The sequence below is a fragment of the Benincasa hispida genome, chromosome 7 (genome assembly GCF_027475165.1).
Source record: "Benincasa hispida cultivar pf3 chromosome 7, pf3_genome.v1.1, whole genome shotgun sequence".
NCBI classification, from domain to species: domain Eukaryota; kingdom Viridiplantae; phylum Streptophyta; class Magnoliopsida; order Cucurbitales; family Cucurbitaceae; genus Benincasa; species Benincasa hispida.
In genome coordinates, this window is record NC_143484.1 from 4,875,312 (window position 1) to 4,893,442 (window position 18,131).

Sequence of the window (18,131 nt, forward strand, 5' to 3'; positions counted from 1 at the left end):
AGAGATTAGAGAAGAATTCAGAGTCTTTAGAGCTCGAAATGATCGAAGAGCATTGTAGGGTCGATTATACTTTGGAGACGGAGTATGATCATCAAATAACACCTTTATTTCTCTTTTGTCTTTGATTCTTCTGTATTTTTCTATTCTGATTATGGTTTTGTCTATGAAAGTCATGTTAGGCTGATTTTTCATAATTCTAGGGTTTTCGATGTATTCTTGGATTACTTCTAAATTTGGTTATGGAGCTTGATATTTAATTACCATTAACAGTTTTAGCATGACTATTCTAAATGCTTTTGATTGTTTGATCAACAATTAATTGAGTCTGTGATTTATAATCTTGCTTTGACGAGAGGATTTTAGATTAGATCATGCATGCTAGATTATCTGAAATGACTCGAGTTTAGGAGGGTACATGAATGAATTGAAATTATATCTGAATGAGAGGGATCTTGCGAACATGAAAGTATGGTTGATAAAGGCTTAAAAGAGTTGAAAGTTTCTACCTATACAAACTAAGTGTACCTTCCTTTTCGGTGGTTCAATCATAAAACTCCAAAGTAAAGCGTGTTTAGCTTAGAGTAATTATATGTTGAGTGACCTCTTGGAAATTTTCTTAGGATACAAGTAGTGACGTCACAGAGCATGCTGAAAAGACTTTTAGATTTAGGTGTTATTTTAATTGATAAAAAAAACTAAGCAATTGAATTTATTTCATTGAAATGAAATCAATACTTTTCTTCATATTACTTTACTTTATTTGCATCACAATTCGGTTCCCTTAAATAAATTGGAACAATCCCTAAAATATCTAAAAGAATTAAAAATTGATTTTCTAAGGATGATACTTGACCAATGACATTATAAACTATAGTATAATTTGACGTATGCGCTTACACTTTATCAATAGCGTTTGATATTCGTCCTTTATAGTAATTTGACATTAATAGAAATATTTTTAGTGTTGAGCACACCAAACAAACTTGTGTATAAATACTTCTGATAATATATAGCCAAACATATGTGTATATTTTTTTTATATTTTTTCAAAAAGGAAAAAAACTCTTTTTCATAGGCCATCTAAACCTGCCATTAGATTAATTAAAAATGGGTAAATCAAATTTACATAAAAGTTGCACTATCGACCTCGAAGTCAAAAGTTCGATTTCCATATCCATGTGTCGTAAAAAAAACAATTGTGTTGGACTTGTATTAGTTTACTAATTCCATCGAAATCAATAAATTTGGGGTTGAAAGACATCCGAATGTTAGTTTTGAGGTCAAAGAAGAACCAAATAAACTCATCGATAAGGAAGGGAACCAAATCGATATTCAATAAGCAACAAAATTAATGGATTTATTATTATTTTTTTATCCAGTTTAGTTTTTTATAGGTTTTGTTCTCCATTTTATTTTCTCTTCCATTTTTTTTTCAACTTTATTTTTGTCTTTTGTTTTTAACAACTCATTTTTTTTTCTTTTGTCGAATTAAAATTTGGTCCATTTCTTTTTTAATAAATTGAAATTGCACTTTCTTTTTAAGCATTTTTTTTTTTAAAAAAAATACGCTAAACATATATCCACCATAATAATTTGTCCTTTTTTCGAAGGAACAAATATAAATGCACAATAATAATTAAAATAATGGACCATAGTTTATTTTTAAATAATTATATATACCCTTAATTCGCTTCAAGTTTTGACTTTTTTTAAAAAAAGAATCGATGATAATTCATTTTTTGATTTTCTCTAAATACAAAACCAAAATATGTAATTCCATACTAAAAAGTCAAACAAAATTGGCAGATCATTTGGTTTTTGTTTTTTTTTGGATTGGTGGTTGCACTCCTACCCTATATATTTTAACCATTGGTGAAATACCACACGTTATCCATGCAATATTGGAAAAGAAAATTAGGAAAGAGATTTTTAAAAAAAAAAAAAAGAAAAAAACAATTTTAACTAATATGCAACAGAAAAAGGACAAAAGAGAAATTGACAGTTTATAATTTCGATCAATGAGAACAAAGCTGCCGTCCCAACGAAAAATGATTGTAAGAAATGGTAAACGAAATTTGCATGAATTGATGACGACACAGAGAGAGAGAAAAAAATTTGGATTGAATTGTAATTCTATATGAGGAATTCAGAAATTTTCCTTTTCCGCCATTGGAGCTCTTTTATAGCTTTCTCTACTTCTTCAATTCCACTTCCTTTTCCTCATAATCTTCATCAGTTATCAGGTATCTCTTCATTGATTTCCGTTTTTTTCCCGATTTAATGCAATTGGTGATTGACCTTCTTCGATTGAATTTGTTTGGGTTTTGATCTTCGTCGATTCCCCTGCTTAATTCTACAATTCTAGTTTCTTTTCCGCATAATCAGCTTTTCCAATCGCTTCATGCAATGCAATTGGAGGTTGAGTTTCTTCCTTTTTTCTTGAACTTCTGAATTTTTATTGCTCGAATGTCCTGCTTTGTATTACTTATGATGCATCCATCCATAATAGTTTTTATAGAAATTGGTTTGTTTCTGTTTTCACTTGTGGATTTCTTGTCTTGGGATGAGAAGAATGATTTCTTATATATTTCGACATTTCTCTCATGGTATGGTTGGCTTTAATTCGAATCGATAAAAAGAAAAATTTAGGTTCCGATTGATAATGATTTCGTTTTAAGTTTTATGGTTTTGAAATTTATGTTTGTTTCCTCCCAATTCACATATCTCGTGGAAACACTTGAATTCCTTGTCGAATTCTAATAACAAAAACTATATGTATATATTTTAAAAGAAGAGTAGAAGATGGATAATGAAACATAGAAACTTATGGATGGAAGTAGTGTTTATAAGCTTAGTTTTCTAAAACTAAATCGTTATCAAATAGGGTCTTAATTTCCTATTGTCTAATTGTAGTCATTCTTTATCTCTTTGTGCGCAAACGTGTTCTTTATGTCTGCCAATTGTAATTGCTATGCAGACAAATTAAGAATGACGTTTGGATTTTGGATCATTTCAGTTCTTGTTGGTCTCCAATCTCATAGATTATTGTAGGTTTTATGGATATAACTTCGCTATCATTTTAACCCCATGTTGACAGAAACATGTCAGAAGGCAAGAAGTTGGAAAATGGCTTTGTTGAGCAAGATGAGGATATCCATGAATCTGAAAAGGTAAAATAATGCATTCATTCTTTTTCAAAGGTTAAAGATGATCTGACCAATTTTCAATGACGTCGGAATAGCTTTAACTTGCGCATTACTATAAAAGGGGACAAGTTCTGTATTATTGTCTGTGCATCTGATCTACTCATATGCATGTTTTTTAATTTTGAGCAATTATTAGAGTGGTATTCCAAACATTTTGTGATTAAAATGTAAAATTTCGAGATGTGAGCCATTTTTTAGCCCAATAAGAGCAAATTTGTTGCAGAGTACAGATGGTAAGAAGCCAAAGAAGTTGGAGAGGATACTTTTTAAGGAGAGAATTATTTTCAAGGAGAGATATACTTTTGTTTTCTTCTTTTTTTAATCAGACAGTAACTGCTTTTTCATTCCCTTATCAGAAGCTTAATGTCCTAAACAATCCTCCTATGTTAAAGGTTTCTTACATATTTTAAGGGGAATATGCCTCGGTTTTGTCTATGGCAGAAAAAGCAGAAACAGAACTGATAAATTAATAGCCACTATTTTAAAAAGCATTCCCAGGTGTCCCTGGGTTCCGTGCAGTTTGGGTTGCATTTGGCACGTTGCCTCCCTCAAGAATACATCTTTGTGTTCTGTTGATGATAAAATATGAAATTTACTCATTTATCCATTAATTTAAGTATTTGGATTAATCGATGATTTAACATGGTATTAGAATTAATGGTGTAGGAAGACCTGTATTCAAACTCTTGTAATGTTATTTCCTCCCTAATTAATATTGATTTCTACTTGTTGAGTTTTCTACATATTTCAAGTCCACAGGTGAGAGAAAGTGTTAGATGATATAATAATAAATTTACCTTCACTCGTCAGCTTAAGTTTTTGTGTCAATTATACCTCATAATTTACATGTTCCTTGTTGTGATTGTGGGGTCTTCAAAATATTTGACAGGCTCATTCCTTCCTTCTGAACATTGGGAGATTAATCTTTCCTCGATATTAATTCATAGAGAATGCCTATTCATATTGGTTGTTATGCATGTATAATGGCCTGACTAACTTTCCTCCATATGTATAGACTGGCATTGATCCAGGGCAATACCCATCCCTCACATGGCAACGAAAATTAAACAGGGAAGGAGTCCCACTTTGGCAGTTCAGGTTGCATCTGAAAGAGATAATTCATCTGGTATTTCTAGTTTCAGATGATTTCTTTTAAGATCTCAATTATACCTCATAATTTTGTGTTAATATATATGATGACTGAATGGTTCAGTATTTGTTGGTGTCCAAGCAGTTGAAAAGATTGGTATTTATGATTTTATTTCTTTAATATCAGAATTTGATAGATATATACTTCCATCTAGGATTGGTTTTCTTTTATAGATACTAAAGTGTGAAAATAAGATCACATGCTTGTCTATTCTATAAAATCAATGTTTCTGTGCATTGCCGGTGCTCAAATCATCCAAAATATTCAGTTTAAGCCTAAGGTTTGTGTTAGATTATATAATATTAAATTTTATTTTCACCCATTAGATTAAGTTTTTGAGTCAATCGGTGATTTAAGATTATATCAGAATAGGTGATCAAGGAGATCTGGTGCTCAAACCCAAATGTGGGAGAATGTTAAATGATATAATATTAAATTTACCTTCACCCGTCAGCTTAAGTTTATGGGTTAATAGATGATTTAAGAGTTTGAACTATCAGCTGTGATGACTGCATTCCATAGGAAATATTTCTCACCATTTCTCTTTCTCAGGCTCCGGTAGGGTTTAGGCTAATCCGCTATATCCGAGAAGAATCTGTCAAAGGAAGGGTAGTGATTTTATAGTAATATTGCTAGTCCAAATCTTTTCAAGGTATGTAAGTAAATGGATCTAGAAATTATTGAATACCTCTCTTGTCTGCATTTCAGGGGGCTATGATAAATCCTTTTATTAGACGCCGTATAACTGATACTCATGGCATTCCTCTAGGTGGTCTTGGGTAAGTCTTCCTATCTTTATATTTTTCTCTCATCAAATTTACTATTACATGCATCGTACCATTTCCTTACTTGATATCAACTTTTTTTTATAAGAAAATCACTCAAAAGCATGTTTTTAATCATTCAATATCAATGTTTATGGTATGAAAATTGCATTTACTAGTGGAAAATAAAACATTAACTTGTTTTTTTTTTATGATTAAAGACATGGTTCACATTGATGTTGGACATGGAAAAAGTGATTGTAAACATTTAGAAAATACTCCCAAACATGCTATTAGTCTATTTTTTCATTGTTGAAGAGTGATATGATGATAATGTAAGCTTTTGGTCTGTTCAAATTGATCTGGGAAGTATATGTAACTATTCTTATGCTTTGTTCGTTTGCTATTTAACAATCTAAATGTTTAGATCAGGAAGCATCGGAAGAAGTTACCGAGGTGAATTTCAACGCTGGCAACTATTCCCTAGAAAATGTGAAGATAAGCCAATTTTAGCAAATCAATTTTCTGTGAGTTCATATGTCCTTTCTTGCTGTCTTGAAATGCTGTTTAATATGTATCATACGCATTGTGATTTCATTTACATGCTTTCGGACTCGTTAAAAAATCAATTATTAATAATAATCTAGTTATGAGTACTTCAATAGGTTTTCGTCTCACGACCGAATGGGGAGAAGTATTCTACTGTACTATGTGCACAGAGCCCTGAAACCCAGAGGTAGTTACTAAACTTTTTATCGATGTCAAATATCTCTACGTTTGGAGATTGTATCTTTTAAAGATTGTAAGATCATGAGGTCTCCCCATCCAATGTGGAATCACTCGAGATGGTGCCTCTTTAAGTTCATCATTCTTGAGTCCGATTCTAATTTTGGAGCGAATACCTATGTGGTCTTCATGGGCTGATATCATAAAGATTTTGAAGTCTCCTCATCTTTCTAACGTGGGATCCTCAACATTGTTAAATGGGATAATTGACAAATAAATGTCTATTTACCCTCTCATTATCATATGCACCATCAGGGAAGTTCAATCATCAGGCATCGGATCTTGGGACTGGAATTTGAAGGGTCATCGGTCTACATATCATGCTTTGTATCCTCAAGCTTGGACAATATATGATGGTATATTTTTTAGGCTTTGTTTGGTAAACATTTCTGTCCCGTTTGATAATCATTTAGTTTTTTATTTTTGTTTTTAAAAATTAAGTCTATAGACATTACTTCCCCTCCAAAATTTTCGTTTTGTTATCTATTTTTTACTAATAGTTTAAAAAATCAAGTCAAAATTTGAAAACAAAAAAAAGTAACTTTTAATTTTTTTTTTTTTTTAGAATTTTGTTAAGAATTCAACCATTGTAATTAATAAATATGCAAGTTATTGTAAAAATGAGGAGAAAACATGTTTAATTTTTAAAAACTAAAAACAAAAAACAAAATAGCAATCAAACGGACCTTCATTTTTTGTTTCTGGTTTTTTATTTTTGAAAATTAAGCTTATCTCCTCCCATGTCCGTATCATGGTTTGCAATTTTCTTAAGTACCAAAGTTGGTTTCTTAACCAAATTTCAAAAATAAAAATAAATTTTTAAAAATTACTTTTTTTTTTAGTTTTCAAAATCTGACATGATTTTTTAAAATATTAGATAAAAGTAGATGATAAAAAAGAAATTTTAAAATAGAAAATGTGTTTATGGACTTAATTTTAAAAGATAAAACTAAAAACAAAATGGGTAGGGAGCTTTAATTTTATATATTAGTTTTACATTTCATGTTTCTTAGGTTCATCATTATTTATAAAACGTCGAATTCATTTTTGACCCTTTTCCTCCACTGCAGGTGAACCGGATCCAGAATTAAGAATAGTTTGCCGTCAAATTTCACCTGTTATTCCCCATAATTACAAGGAGAGCAGTTACCCTGTCTCAGTTTTTACTTTCACGGTAGAAATGGATTTCTGTATCTACATTTATTTTATGTTTTTTTTTTTAAAAAAAAAAAATTATTAGACATATATATGTCGTTGATGATCTTATGAATTCTAGTTCATTATTGGCCTTTTGATTTATTTTCCATCAGCTGCATAATTCTGGAAAAACAGACGCCGACGTCAGTTTGCTTTTCACCTGGGCAGTATGTGTTCCTCTTGAATATCAATTTGATAATAATTTCTTTTTCTAATGCTATGTCATTAATTAATTATTATCCTTTTAGATTCTCACTTGGAATTTGTTTGGATTTATTGAGAATCATGAAATTCTTTGGACTTGATATCTTTCTTCTTTTTTTTTTTTTTTCGTGCTATTCAGAATTCAGTTGGAGGGCTTTCTGAGTATTCTGGTAACCATATCAATTCGAGAACAAAGTAAGAAAATAATACTTGCTGGACTTCATTATTATTCTTTTTCTTTATCATCTGAACTATGACCACAAGTGTTACTTTAATTAAAATATTTCCCATGCTTTTGTAGAGAATTATCATTAATTCAAATCTAACCTACAATATTTATGATTTTTTTAGGAAGAAAGATGGTGTGCATGCTGTGCTTCTACATCACAAGCAAGTGCCTTTCTTGGTCATTTATTCCAAATAATGTAAACAGAAAGGAGATTTGGAAAGGGTGTGATTAGTGCAATAATATATTATATGTTTTAGATTTTTTATTGTCTTTTCTTTTAAATATGCAGGACAGCAAGTGGATTTCCCTCCGTGACTTACGCTATCGCTGCACAGGAGGGTAATGGGGTTCATGTCTCAGATTGTCCTTGTTTTGTAACATCTGGTAACTTCCAGGGTATATCGGCCAAGGATATGTGGCTTGAGATGAAACAGGTATTAGCTTGATGCATTTTACTGTTCATGATACAATTCTTATTAAAACTAGGCAATTATCAATTTATACCCCTAAACTTTGGAAATTGTATTAATTACTACACTAATAATTATATCAATTTAAACCTTGAACTTTCATAATTTAGACGCTTCTCTTGATTTCGTGTGAAACATATAATTTTGAGTTAACTAAACTCCTAAATTTTCACAAGTCAATCAATTTAGACCTTTCATTACGATTACCTTTAAAAATTATTTATGCATTGATTCTCAAATGTGTGAGGTCTTTTTTGAATGCCGGCTTTACAAAGTGGATGATTAGAGTAAATGCATAGACGATTCTCAAAGGAAATTTTGACTCAGAGTCTAAATTTATGAAAGTTAAGAAGTTTAATGGTTACAATTATAAGTTTCTTATGATGTTTTTTCAAATGGAATGTAATGGAGTGTGTAAACTGATATGCTTACAAAAGTTCAGAGTTTAAATGGATATAATTATTATTTTAGGGTCAAAATCCATAAAACCCCTAAAGTTTATGGGTATAAATTGATATTTTCCATTCAAATTATCATTTGTATCATTACTTTCCTTTCGGAGCTTGATATGTATATTGTTGTTGTAATAGCATGGATCCTTTGACCATCTTAACTTTGCTGATATGTCAATGCCATCTGAAGTGGGTTCATCCATTGGTGCGGCTATTGCAGCTTCAGTTACAGTTCCACCTGATGCCATGCGTACCGTAACATTTTCGTTGTCATGGGACTGTCCTGAAGTGAACTTTTGTAGAGGAAAAACTTATCACAGGTCAGTGGCAAAATCGTACAAGAAATTATTCAACCTGAATCAATCATTATTTACGTGGTTAATGAAGATTTTCTGTGCAGGCGTTACACAAAATTCTACGGTAACCTTGGAGATGCTGCTGCCGATATTGCACGTGATGCTATACTAGGTAATATTTAGTTCCACAAATTGTGTGTCTGTCCCTTATGTGTTGAAAACTAAAGTAGAGTGCACAGTTTTTTTTCCCCCCTTCTTCTAACTTCAAATTAGATACATTTCTATTAGCTGTGGTACATTATAGTTGATAAAAAAGCTAAAGGTTTTTCAAAATAAGCAATAGCTTAGTGACCAAGACATTCATACTTTCTCTTAGAGGTTGTAGGTTCCAATCTCCACTCTTTTCTGTGATGAGATATTCCAAAAATCAAAAGGTTTTCCAAGAAAGTAGGGTTTAATGAAGAAACTGAAAGGCTGGTAGTTTTGTATGATTAAAAAAGTAGCTGAAGGGTTTGTGCGTTGAATTAAGTAGGTGAAGCAGATGGGATTGTTTTGCAAGGAATATTTGGTTTCAGTGTTTTCTCTATAATTGTGTCAAGCGCATTGTTCCTTTGAAGTCTTGCTTTAGTCTTGCATGTTTGATGTTTGGTAGTCACCAAACTTTTTCAGCACTATTATTTATAGGACAACGTCTTAGATCTTGATTGAGATACTAATTAATTTTGTAATTCTTGCTCTTAATTCTTATTTTGTTATCCTTCCAAAATTTGAAACTTATCACTCAATGTTTCTTGACAGAGAGATGCAAGAAACAGTTATGTTATCTTCTTATTGTTTCCTACAGATTGTTTCGAGTTTGTAGTCTATTGGTTACTTGACTGCAATCCTCAAATAGAACAAAACTAAACAAATTACTTTGTTCAGAAATATTTGTTTGTGTAGTTAACTTCTAGAAATACCAATTTGTCTTTCCTTCCCTTTAGAAGAAATATTGCTTTTGATGCATCGCTCCTGTATTTCTTTTTTCCTAGAAAATTCCCAACACATCACTCATTGTTAAATTGAATCCTCCTTGGGATCTTACTTTTTCGAAAGATTGATACCATTTTAAAGCAGAAATGATATACCCAAGCTTGAATCTATTGGAAAAAGGAGGCATTGTCAAACTTTCAAACTTTCTTTATATAATTATTTATGATGAGGAATAAGGTGCATAATAGTAATTACTTCCAAAAATATGTTAGCTTAACATTCTACGTTTGTATCTGACTTAGAACATCGTCACTGGGAATCTCAAATTGATGCTTGGCAAAGACCTGTGATTGAAGACAAGAGGTTTCCAAAATGGTAGGCGTAGTTATATTGGTTATTGTTCATCGATTCCTTCAGATTTTGAAGTCTCCTGGTTTATGCAGGTATCCTGTTACTCTCTTTAACGAGCTTTATTATCTAAATGCAGGAGGGACAATCTGGACAGGTATATCTAGCCTACTATGTTAAGATCATTACTTATCATTTTGATTAAAACTGTATCATTTTCTTGAAAATGTTTCGATAGATGGGTCACTTCCAACTCAGAGTTTCGTAAGCTTTGGGGAAACGGGATTTTGCCTTGATCAATGCAGATCTGGTCTGAAGAGTGTAATTCATGAATCCAATGAAAATGACACTGCTAATGATATTCTTGGGAGGATGACTTCAAGACTCGATGAGTTACGCAATTCAGTCGCATCAAATTCTGCATTTGGAGTAAATCTGCTTCAAAAGGGAGAGGAGAATGTTGGCCAGTTCCTTTATCTTGAAGGAATTGAATACACAATGTGGAATACCTATGACGTTCATTTTTACTCCTCTTTTGCAATAATAATGCTATTTCCAAAACTTGAACTCAGCATACAGCGAGATTTTGCCGCAGCAGTGATGATGCACGATCCCAGCAAGATGCAACTTCTAGATAATGGGAAATGGGAGGCAAGAAATGTTCTTGGAGCTGTTCCTCATGATATCGGAGTTAATGACCCATGGTTTGAAGTAAATGGATATAACCTATATAATACGGATAGGTGGAAGGACTTGAATCCAAAATTTGCCCTCCAAATTTATAGGGATGTTGTTGCCACAGGGGATATGAAATTTGCAAAGGCTGTCTGGCCCTCTGTGTATCTTGCCATAGCTTATATGGACCAGTTTGATCGAGACGGTGATGGGATGATTGAGAATGATGGGTTCCCTGATCAGACTTATGATACATGGTCCGTCACTGGTGTTAGTGCATACAGTGGTGGTTTATGGGTGGCAGCCTTGCAGGCTGCTTCGGCCCTTGCTCGTGTAGTTGATGAAAAGGATGCTGAACACTATTTTTGGTTCAAATTTCAGAAGGCAAAACGTGCCTATGAGAAATTGTGGAATGGTTCTTACTTCAACTATGACAGCAGTGGTGGGAGTTCAAGTTCATCTATTCAAGCTGATCAGTTGGCTGGACAATGGTACATATGTATTACCATCTTGAAGTTCTTTAATAATAACAAAAGATTTAGCATAATGGCATTCCACTCAAAGAAATGATCTCTTTAATATACTTCTTTTCCTAATTCATTAGCAGTTAACAGGTTTCTCCTTAGTCTGGTCAAGAATCTGGAATATAATATCTTCCATAGCAAGAGATAGATAGTGCTCAATTGTCTGTTTATTATTTCTTCAAAATGTTTACAAGTGGGATGTGGGTTTTGGAATAGAAACTACCCATTAGTCCCCACAAGAATGATGCACAAAACTAACACAAAGTAATCTCGTCAAGTCGTAGAGTAGGAACTGCCTTTCAACTTTAAATTCATTCTGAAATCATTAGCCTTCATCTTTCCTCTCAGTTTAACTCACACTAAGGGGTGTTTCGGACGCTGAGTTGAGTTTTAAAGTTTGGAGTTAATATGTTGGAGTTTGGAAGTCTGTATTTGAGATGTAAAGTTTTTTATTTGAGTTCTTCGATATATGTGCAAAATAGAGAAAGAGGGGAAGATGAAGTTCCTCGAGAAATTTTCAAACTTCAATAGTGAACACGGCTGAAGTTGGTTGAGTTGAGTTATTTACACTGACTTATGAAGTAGGTGGGTCAAACACTCCCTAAAAATTTGGGTACAACATATCCTTTTTCCAATAGTAGAAAGCTACCCCCATTTTGACAAAATAAATTTGCAAAGGTGCTGAACATTTTCCACGTTGTAGCAATGTGAGACTAGCTATTCTATGGTCTTCTGATAGCAGCTTAATATTGATCTGCAAGGTATGCAAGAGCTTCAGGTCTTCTTCCCATTGTTGATGAAGACAAGGCCAAGAGTGCACTGGAGAAGGTATACAACTACAATGTGTTGAAGGTGAAGGGTGGGAAGCGCGGTGCAGTAAACGGGATGCTTCCTGATGGAACGGTAGACTTCTCATCAATGCAATCAAGAGAAATATGGTCAGGAGTGACATATGCAGTTGCGGCTTCAATGATCCATGAAAATATGACTGATATGGCATTTCAAACAGCAGAAGGCATCCATGAAGCTGCATGGTCAGAAGATGGTCTGGGGTAAGTCGGATCTTTTTTTCTCTTTGCTCTTCCACTGTGTAGACTGTTTTCAATCAAATCTCAGATGACTGCCTACGCCAAGACTCTTGACGGTCTGGACGTTGTGTTGCATGCCATTGTCCAAGGCAATCATCAATCAATTTTGTCAAGTGACTCAAATGATATTACAAGGTGGTGAACCTATAGATTTCAACTGCCATATTTATAAATTTTTTGTTGTTGGTTGTGGTCAGATACAACTTTCAGACCCCAGAAGCTTGGACAACCACGGATCGGTACCGATCACTGTGTTACATGCGACCTCTTGCAATTTGGGCAATGCAATGGGCATTTTCAGAAAAAGTATCCATGATTGAGGAGTTGAAAGAACTCGATAACAATGCTGTATTAAGACACCATGCTAAGTTTTCGAAAGTTGCCCGCCTTTTGAAGTTGCCTGAAGATGGGACATCTTCAAGTGTTCTACAAACAGTCTATGATTACACTCTTAAGAGGTTTTTCTAGATTTTTTTCAATCCTCTATATTTTCGATATATTATAATAAACTATAATTATTATTTGTACCTTCATTCTGCTGAGGTTAAGATGAGGGAATCTAAATCTCAAAAGAGGTTGTTTATCGTCCTATCTTAAACTTTTGGGTTTTGATTAAGGATTACCTCTTCTTTAGGATGTGTAATGTATGTACCAAAAAGATGGTAAGATGATGTATGAGTATGCTGTTGTGGAATAAAGTTCTTATTTTTGGGCATGATGCTTGAGGTAGATCCTAAAATGTTAGTTTTGTTGTGTTTTGTGTTTGTGCGAGTGTCAATTTTAGTTTGGGCAGAGGCTTAAAAGGACTAGGCTTCTGAATGACAAAACCAAAATGATAATTTTTCTATATGATGACACCAACATGAACTAAAAGAGTCCATATTTTATAATGTTGGATTATATTTCCATTCTGTCTCTATAGAGCAATATTTGGGTGTATCATGGGCTGCGCTCGTAGTTTGCCACCTTCCAAAACCACATAGTAGAAAATGCTAACAAATATTTTAAAAATGAAAAAAAAAAAAAAAAAAAAAGAAGAGAGTAAAGTTTATCATATAACAAGTTGTGATTAGGTAGTTAAGTTGGACTACAACATAGAATACATGAAAGTCCTTTTCTTAATGTGTTTACCGAAAAGCCCATTTGTGTCAATTTTAGTTTTGGTTGGAGGACATAAAAGACTAGGCCTAGTGACATTTAAGCAAACTTATTAACTTATTCTAAGGTCATGTCATTGCGAAGCATTTGAAGTCAAAACGAGTACCAATACGAAACTTTTGTTTTCCTCTTGTTTGTTGGTCATCCTCCTTTGTATTCACTTTTTTCTTCCCACGAACCCTCAAGAAGAAAGGTCTTCACTTTCGGTCCCTTGAGACCGAGCCGAGGAGATCACCCACAATCGAAAGGAGAACACAACCTACAATTTGGGACGCATACTAATACCCTCAATTATTTCAGTTGACTCAACTTAGGACCCTAACATGGTTGTTGGAAAGGAAAATATAAAACTATCCTATGTGTAAAATAGCCGTTACATTTGGAGTGAAAATCAACAGTGAAATTCTTTTACTTTGTTGTAACTACAAAACTTGTAGAAATAAAGGCAGGCAGTTAAAAGAGCAAGAGTGTAGAAAACTTATCTGATTGTTATCTTGTACTTCTCTCCAAGAGATCAATAAACTCTAGCTCCCTAAAATGGATGTAGGCCTATGGCCGAACCACTATAACTTCGTTGTCTTCGTTCTTCCTCCTCTTTAATTCTCTTCTAAATTAAATTTTGTCTCTACATACACTAATTTAATTGAAATGAATTGAGAGGGAGAGAAGAACTATCAAAAAGTAAAGAAATTAGATTTACTTTGTTTGAGAACTTTACTTCAACTTGAAATCATTTTGCATGCGTGAGTAACGTGGGTGCTTTCTATTCTTCCATGTATTGTAGAGGTGTCTTCAAGTAATTCCTCACAAAAGTGGTATCAGAGCCTGAAAAAATTCAAGAAGTTAATTCTTGAAAGAACAAGATTCTAAAGATTTCAAAGTTATGGCACGAGCAAAGTATGATGTTGAAAAGTTTGATGGTAAAATGGAATTTTATACTATGGGAGTTCAAGATCAAGGCAATTCTAGGACAGCAAAAAACTGTGAAAGCCATTAAAGATCCTGATACTTTACCAACTAATCTAATCCAAGAAGAAAAAGACACTTTACATGAGGCAGCTTATGGAATGATGATATTGAATTTGAGTGATGACATTCTCAGACAAGTAATTGATGAAGAAACTCCTTAAAAAATTTGGAAGTTGGAAACCTTATACGAATCTAAACATTTGCCAAATAAAGCTTACATAAGGGAGCGTTTCTTCATATTTGAAATGGATCTCTCCAAGACTATGAAAAAACTTGGATGGGTTCAAGAAAATTTCATTCGAGGGGAGATAAATTAGGAGAAGAAAATGAAGTCTTTATTCTTCTAAGTTCACTGGTAGAGACTTACAAAGAAGTAAAGATTACTCTCAAATATGGTAGAGACAGTGTCACTATTGATAAAATTGTTTCAGTCTTAAGAACGAGATAGCTAGGTTTTTCTCAAAAGGAAAATCAAAGAAACAATGGAAAGATAATAAATCCCAGACTAATGACCAAAGGAAACAAAAGGAAAAATGCTACCAAGTACTTTCTTACTTTCAGTGATGATTATTTTAGGAGAAGTTGGATTTATTTTCTCAAAACAAAAGATAAAGTCCTAGACAAATTTAAAGATTGGAAATTAATGATTGAAAAGCAATCTTCAAAACAGATGAAGTATCTTAGAACCAATAATGTTCTAGAATATTGTGGCGAGTTTAATAAATTATGTAGAAACCACACTATAACTAAGTATGGAACACTGAGGTATATCCTTAATAGAATAGGGTAGTTGAAAGGTTCAATTAGACTATAATGGAGAGAGTTAGATGTTTTTTATCTGATGTTATGCTACTTAAATAATTTTAGGCTAAAGCAACCTCCTATGTTGTATATACTTTGAATAAATGTCCTCATACATCAATAAATTTCTTGACACCAGAAGACAAATGGTATAAACATCATTCTAACCTAGCTAGAAAGATTAAATGTATTTGGGTGCATAGACTATGTGTAACGATCCGAATTCAGGAGGGGTACATGAATGAACCGGTATCACATCTGAATGAGAGGGAACCTGAGGACATGAAAGTATGGTTAAGAAAGGCTTAAAAGAATTGGAAGTTACTACCTATACCAATAAGGTGCACCTTCTTTTTCGGTGGCTCAATCATAAGAATTCCAAAGTTAAGCGTACTTAGCTTGGAGCAATCCTATGTTGGGTGACCTCTTGGGAGTTTTTCTGGACCTGTGTTGGTTTGTGAGGACAACTTTCACTTCTAAAAAGCATTGGCAAGGGAGGATGACATAGCCAGGTTGCAGGGGACGCAGGGAAATGTTGGGGTTTCATAGAGGGTGTTAACATAAATTTGTAATAAACAGGTGAAACACGCCTAAAATGTGTATTATTTGCCTTAGATTTAGAATAGTTTTTACATGATTTTATTAGATTTGATGTTGATATAACTTTTTTCCGTCGCTTGCGAAAGACCAATCAAATAAAATTTTACCATATTCACTACCATGTTGGAGTGGTTGAGAGCTTCAAACAAGGAAAATAAATTGCAAAAAAAGTAAAGTGTGGAAAATTAAAGTGCAAGAAAAGTAAAAACACCTAGCTCAGGACTTAGGATCCACCCAATACTCGATTGATCATAGGATTACTAAGGATTATTTCTCTTAATTTAATATGCTTAGTCAACTTGTCCAGATAGCTGAGGCAAGTGCCTTAATTACTAATTAATTGCTTAATTAGAACAGATGCTCGATTAACTAGGTTCGATAGCGTCCATAGAAATCCAGATGCTCGATTAACTAGGTTCGATAACGTCCATAGAAATCTTACTACCTATTCTAATCAATTCTTAACTAGACTAATTGCTTAATTGTTTGGGTTCGATAGCAGCCATAACAAGCAAACAATCGCATTAAATTTAGTAGGTTCAACTAAGGTGATTAATAATCTTGATGGTCTAAATTACTAATCGGTTTCATTCTAGAATTGATTAATCATGCAATGTTGTAAAAGGATTGCCTTAAGCAACCTGAAATTTATAAACATGTATGCTTTAACCTTTGCCCTTGTGAGATTCATACATATAGATGCTTTTGTCTCTAGTTTAACAAAGAATGTATGAAGGGTGATCAATCCAATCATAAATCTAAGCATAGAAGTTAACATACATTAAAAAATCATGGAAATATCAAAGAGAAATATAGATTTTGACAAAACAAAAATCCTCACAATCAATTATGTGTTTCACTTAGATTTTAGCAAGCAACTCACCTTATAGCCATGAGATCGGTCCAAGATAAGCTTTACAATCATCAAAATCACCAAAGAATAAAGGAAAATCACCAAAGAACAAAGGAATATAGAGGAGAGGAGAATAATAGAGAATAATTTTGAATGAAGGTTGAAAACCCAGTTGGAATGACCTAAAATAAAGAAAATTATATTTATAATATTGCGATGACACTAGGGCGCTGGGGCGCAGTGCTCCAGTGTCAGGCCCAATTTGGCCTTTTACCTATGGTGTAGTGACGCATCTTACCTTCTATAAATTTGCAACGTTGCAGTGTTGCTGCACTGTTTCACTTTTGAAAACTGCACCATTGTGCTAGCCTCCTTGGGGCATTTTTATTTTTTTCCTTTTCCCGTTAAAGCTCTGAATTGATTCATTTTAGCCTCATTTGCTTCTTAATGCTTGATTTTACTTCTTGGATGTCCGATACCTATAAAATAAAGAAATAAACACATCAAGTAGTAAAATGATCTTGAATTAAGCTAAGGAAAATAACACATTTCAAGTGCTAACAAACACTCCCGAGTTAATTCTTGATCGTCTTCGCGCAAGGTAGAAACGTAAATCAAAATTAAATGTTTGCTCAGCTACACGATTCATGACTCCGGTCTTGGTGCATTTCAAGAACAAAATTTGCAAACAAGAAAGTCACACAAGCATATTCATTCAATAAGACAATTTTAAAGTCATTCTTAACCTTTTCATGCAAAGAGTAAACACAAAACTCTTCTTCTTAGACCATAATGAACTAAGAAAATATTTATGCAACCTTCAATTTGTTTTCCTCCTACTCTAGCTCAAACACTAACCATCAAACACCAGAACATAACTTTCACACAATTACCGTAGGGAACCATTCCCACTCTTTTCTCGTGGGTGTCCTAACTGGTCACAACAAAGGTAGCTCTTATAACCCTTAGTCAAGCATACACATTACAAGTTTATATTTTTCTTCATCATTTTTTTTTAAATTTTTGCATTCTTTTTCTTTTGAGCTTAAATATTAATTTTTTTAAGCAGGCATATAAATCACTCTTTTTCTTCCTCAGTATTACATCACAACCTATTATGAAAGACACTCTCTAATCAATGAGCCTTTCGGTGTGACAACAAAAGTATAAGCTATATAACTCGATGCTAAGCTCAAAAGCACTTAAGATAGAGAGACAAAGGACTTAAACATGCATGAAATGCAAGAAATTTTTTAAAAAGTGATCAAAATCACAAATATGTTGCAAACTTCCTCAAAAGCAAACATTATCACAAGATAAGCATCATGTCATCAACTGTCTTAATCATGCATCAAACAATCGAGCAAATTAACAGTTCATACATATATA

General features: G+C 33.1%; 1 protein-coding gene and 1 long non-coding RNA gene across 3 annotated transcripts; one reads left to right on the forward strand and one right to left on the reverse strand.

Annotated features, from left to right (window-relative positions):
* Positions 1–1,996: 1,996 nt before the first annotated feature.
* Positions 1,997–13,076, forward strand: LOC120081459 (Beta-glucosidase, GBA2 type family protein). Of its 2 annotated transcripts, none has more exons than XM_090315710.1 (20): positions 1,997–2,243; positions 3,098–3,170; positions 4,222–4,332; positions 4,909–4,965; positions 5,065–5,135; positions 5,548–5,647; positions 5,786–5,856; positions 6,162–6,262; positions 6,977–7,080; positions 7,217–7,270; positions 7,447–7,502; positions 7,659–7,697; positions 7,826–7,970; positions 8,597–8,778; positions 8,859–8,926; positions 10,029–10,101; positions 10,170–10,231; positions 10,313–11,240; positions 12,035–12,325; positions 12,559–13,076. In XM_090315710.1, exons 2-20 carry the CDS (start codon positions 3,102–3,104, stop codon positions 12,827–12,829), a joined length of 2,853 nt encoding a protein of 950 aa, XP_090171836.1. In that variant the 5' UTR covers positions 1,997–2,243; positions 3,098–3,101; the 3' UTR covers positions 12,830–13,076. The 2 variants fall into 2 exon arrangements, with proteins under 2 accessions (XP_090171836.1, XP_090171835.1); XM_090315709.1 differs by lacking the exon at positions 1,997–2,243 and adding an exon at positions 2,274–2,418.
* A 569-nt stretch (positions 13,077–13,645) lies between these two features.
* Positions 13,646–16,956, reverse strand: LOC120081460 (uncharacterized). Its single transcript, XR_005482829.2, has 3 exons — positions 16,773–16,956; positions 14,238–14,344; positions 13,646–14,153 (listed from the first exon to the last, which is right to left on the reverse strand). It is a non-coding gene; the product is annotated as an uncharacterized LOC120081460 (long non-coding RNA).
* Between the last annotated feature and the right edge of the window lie 1,175 nt (positions 16,957–18,131).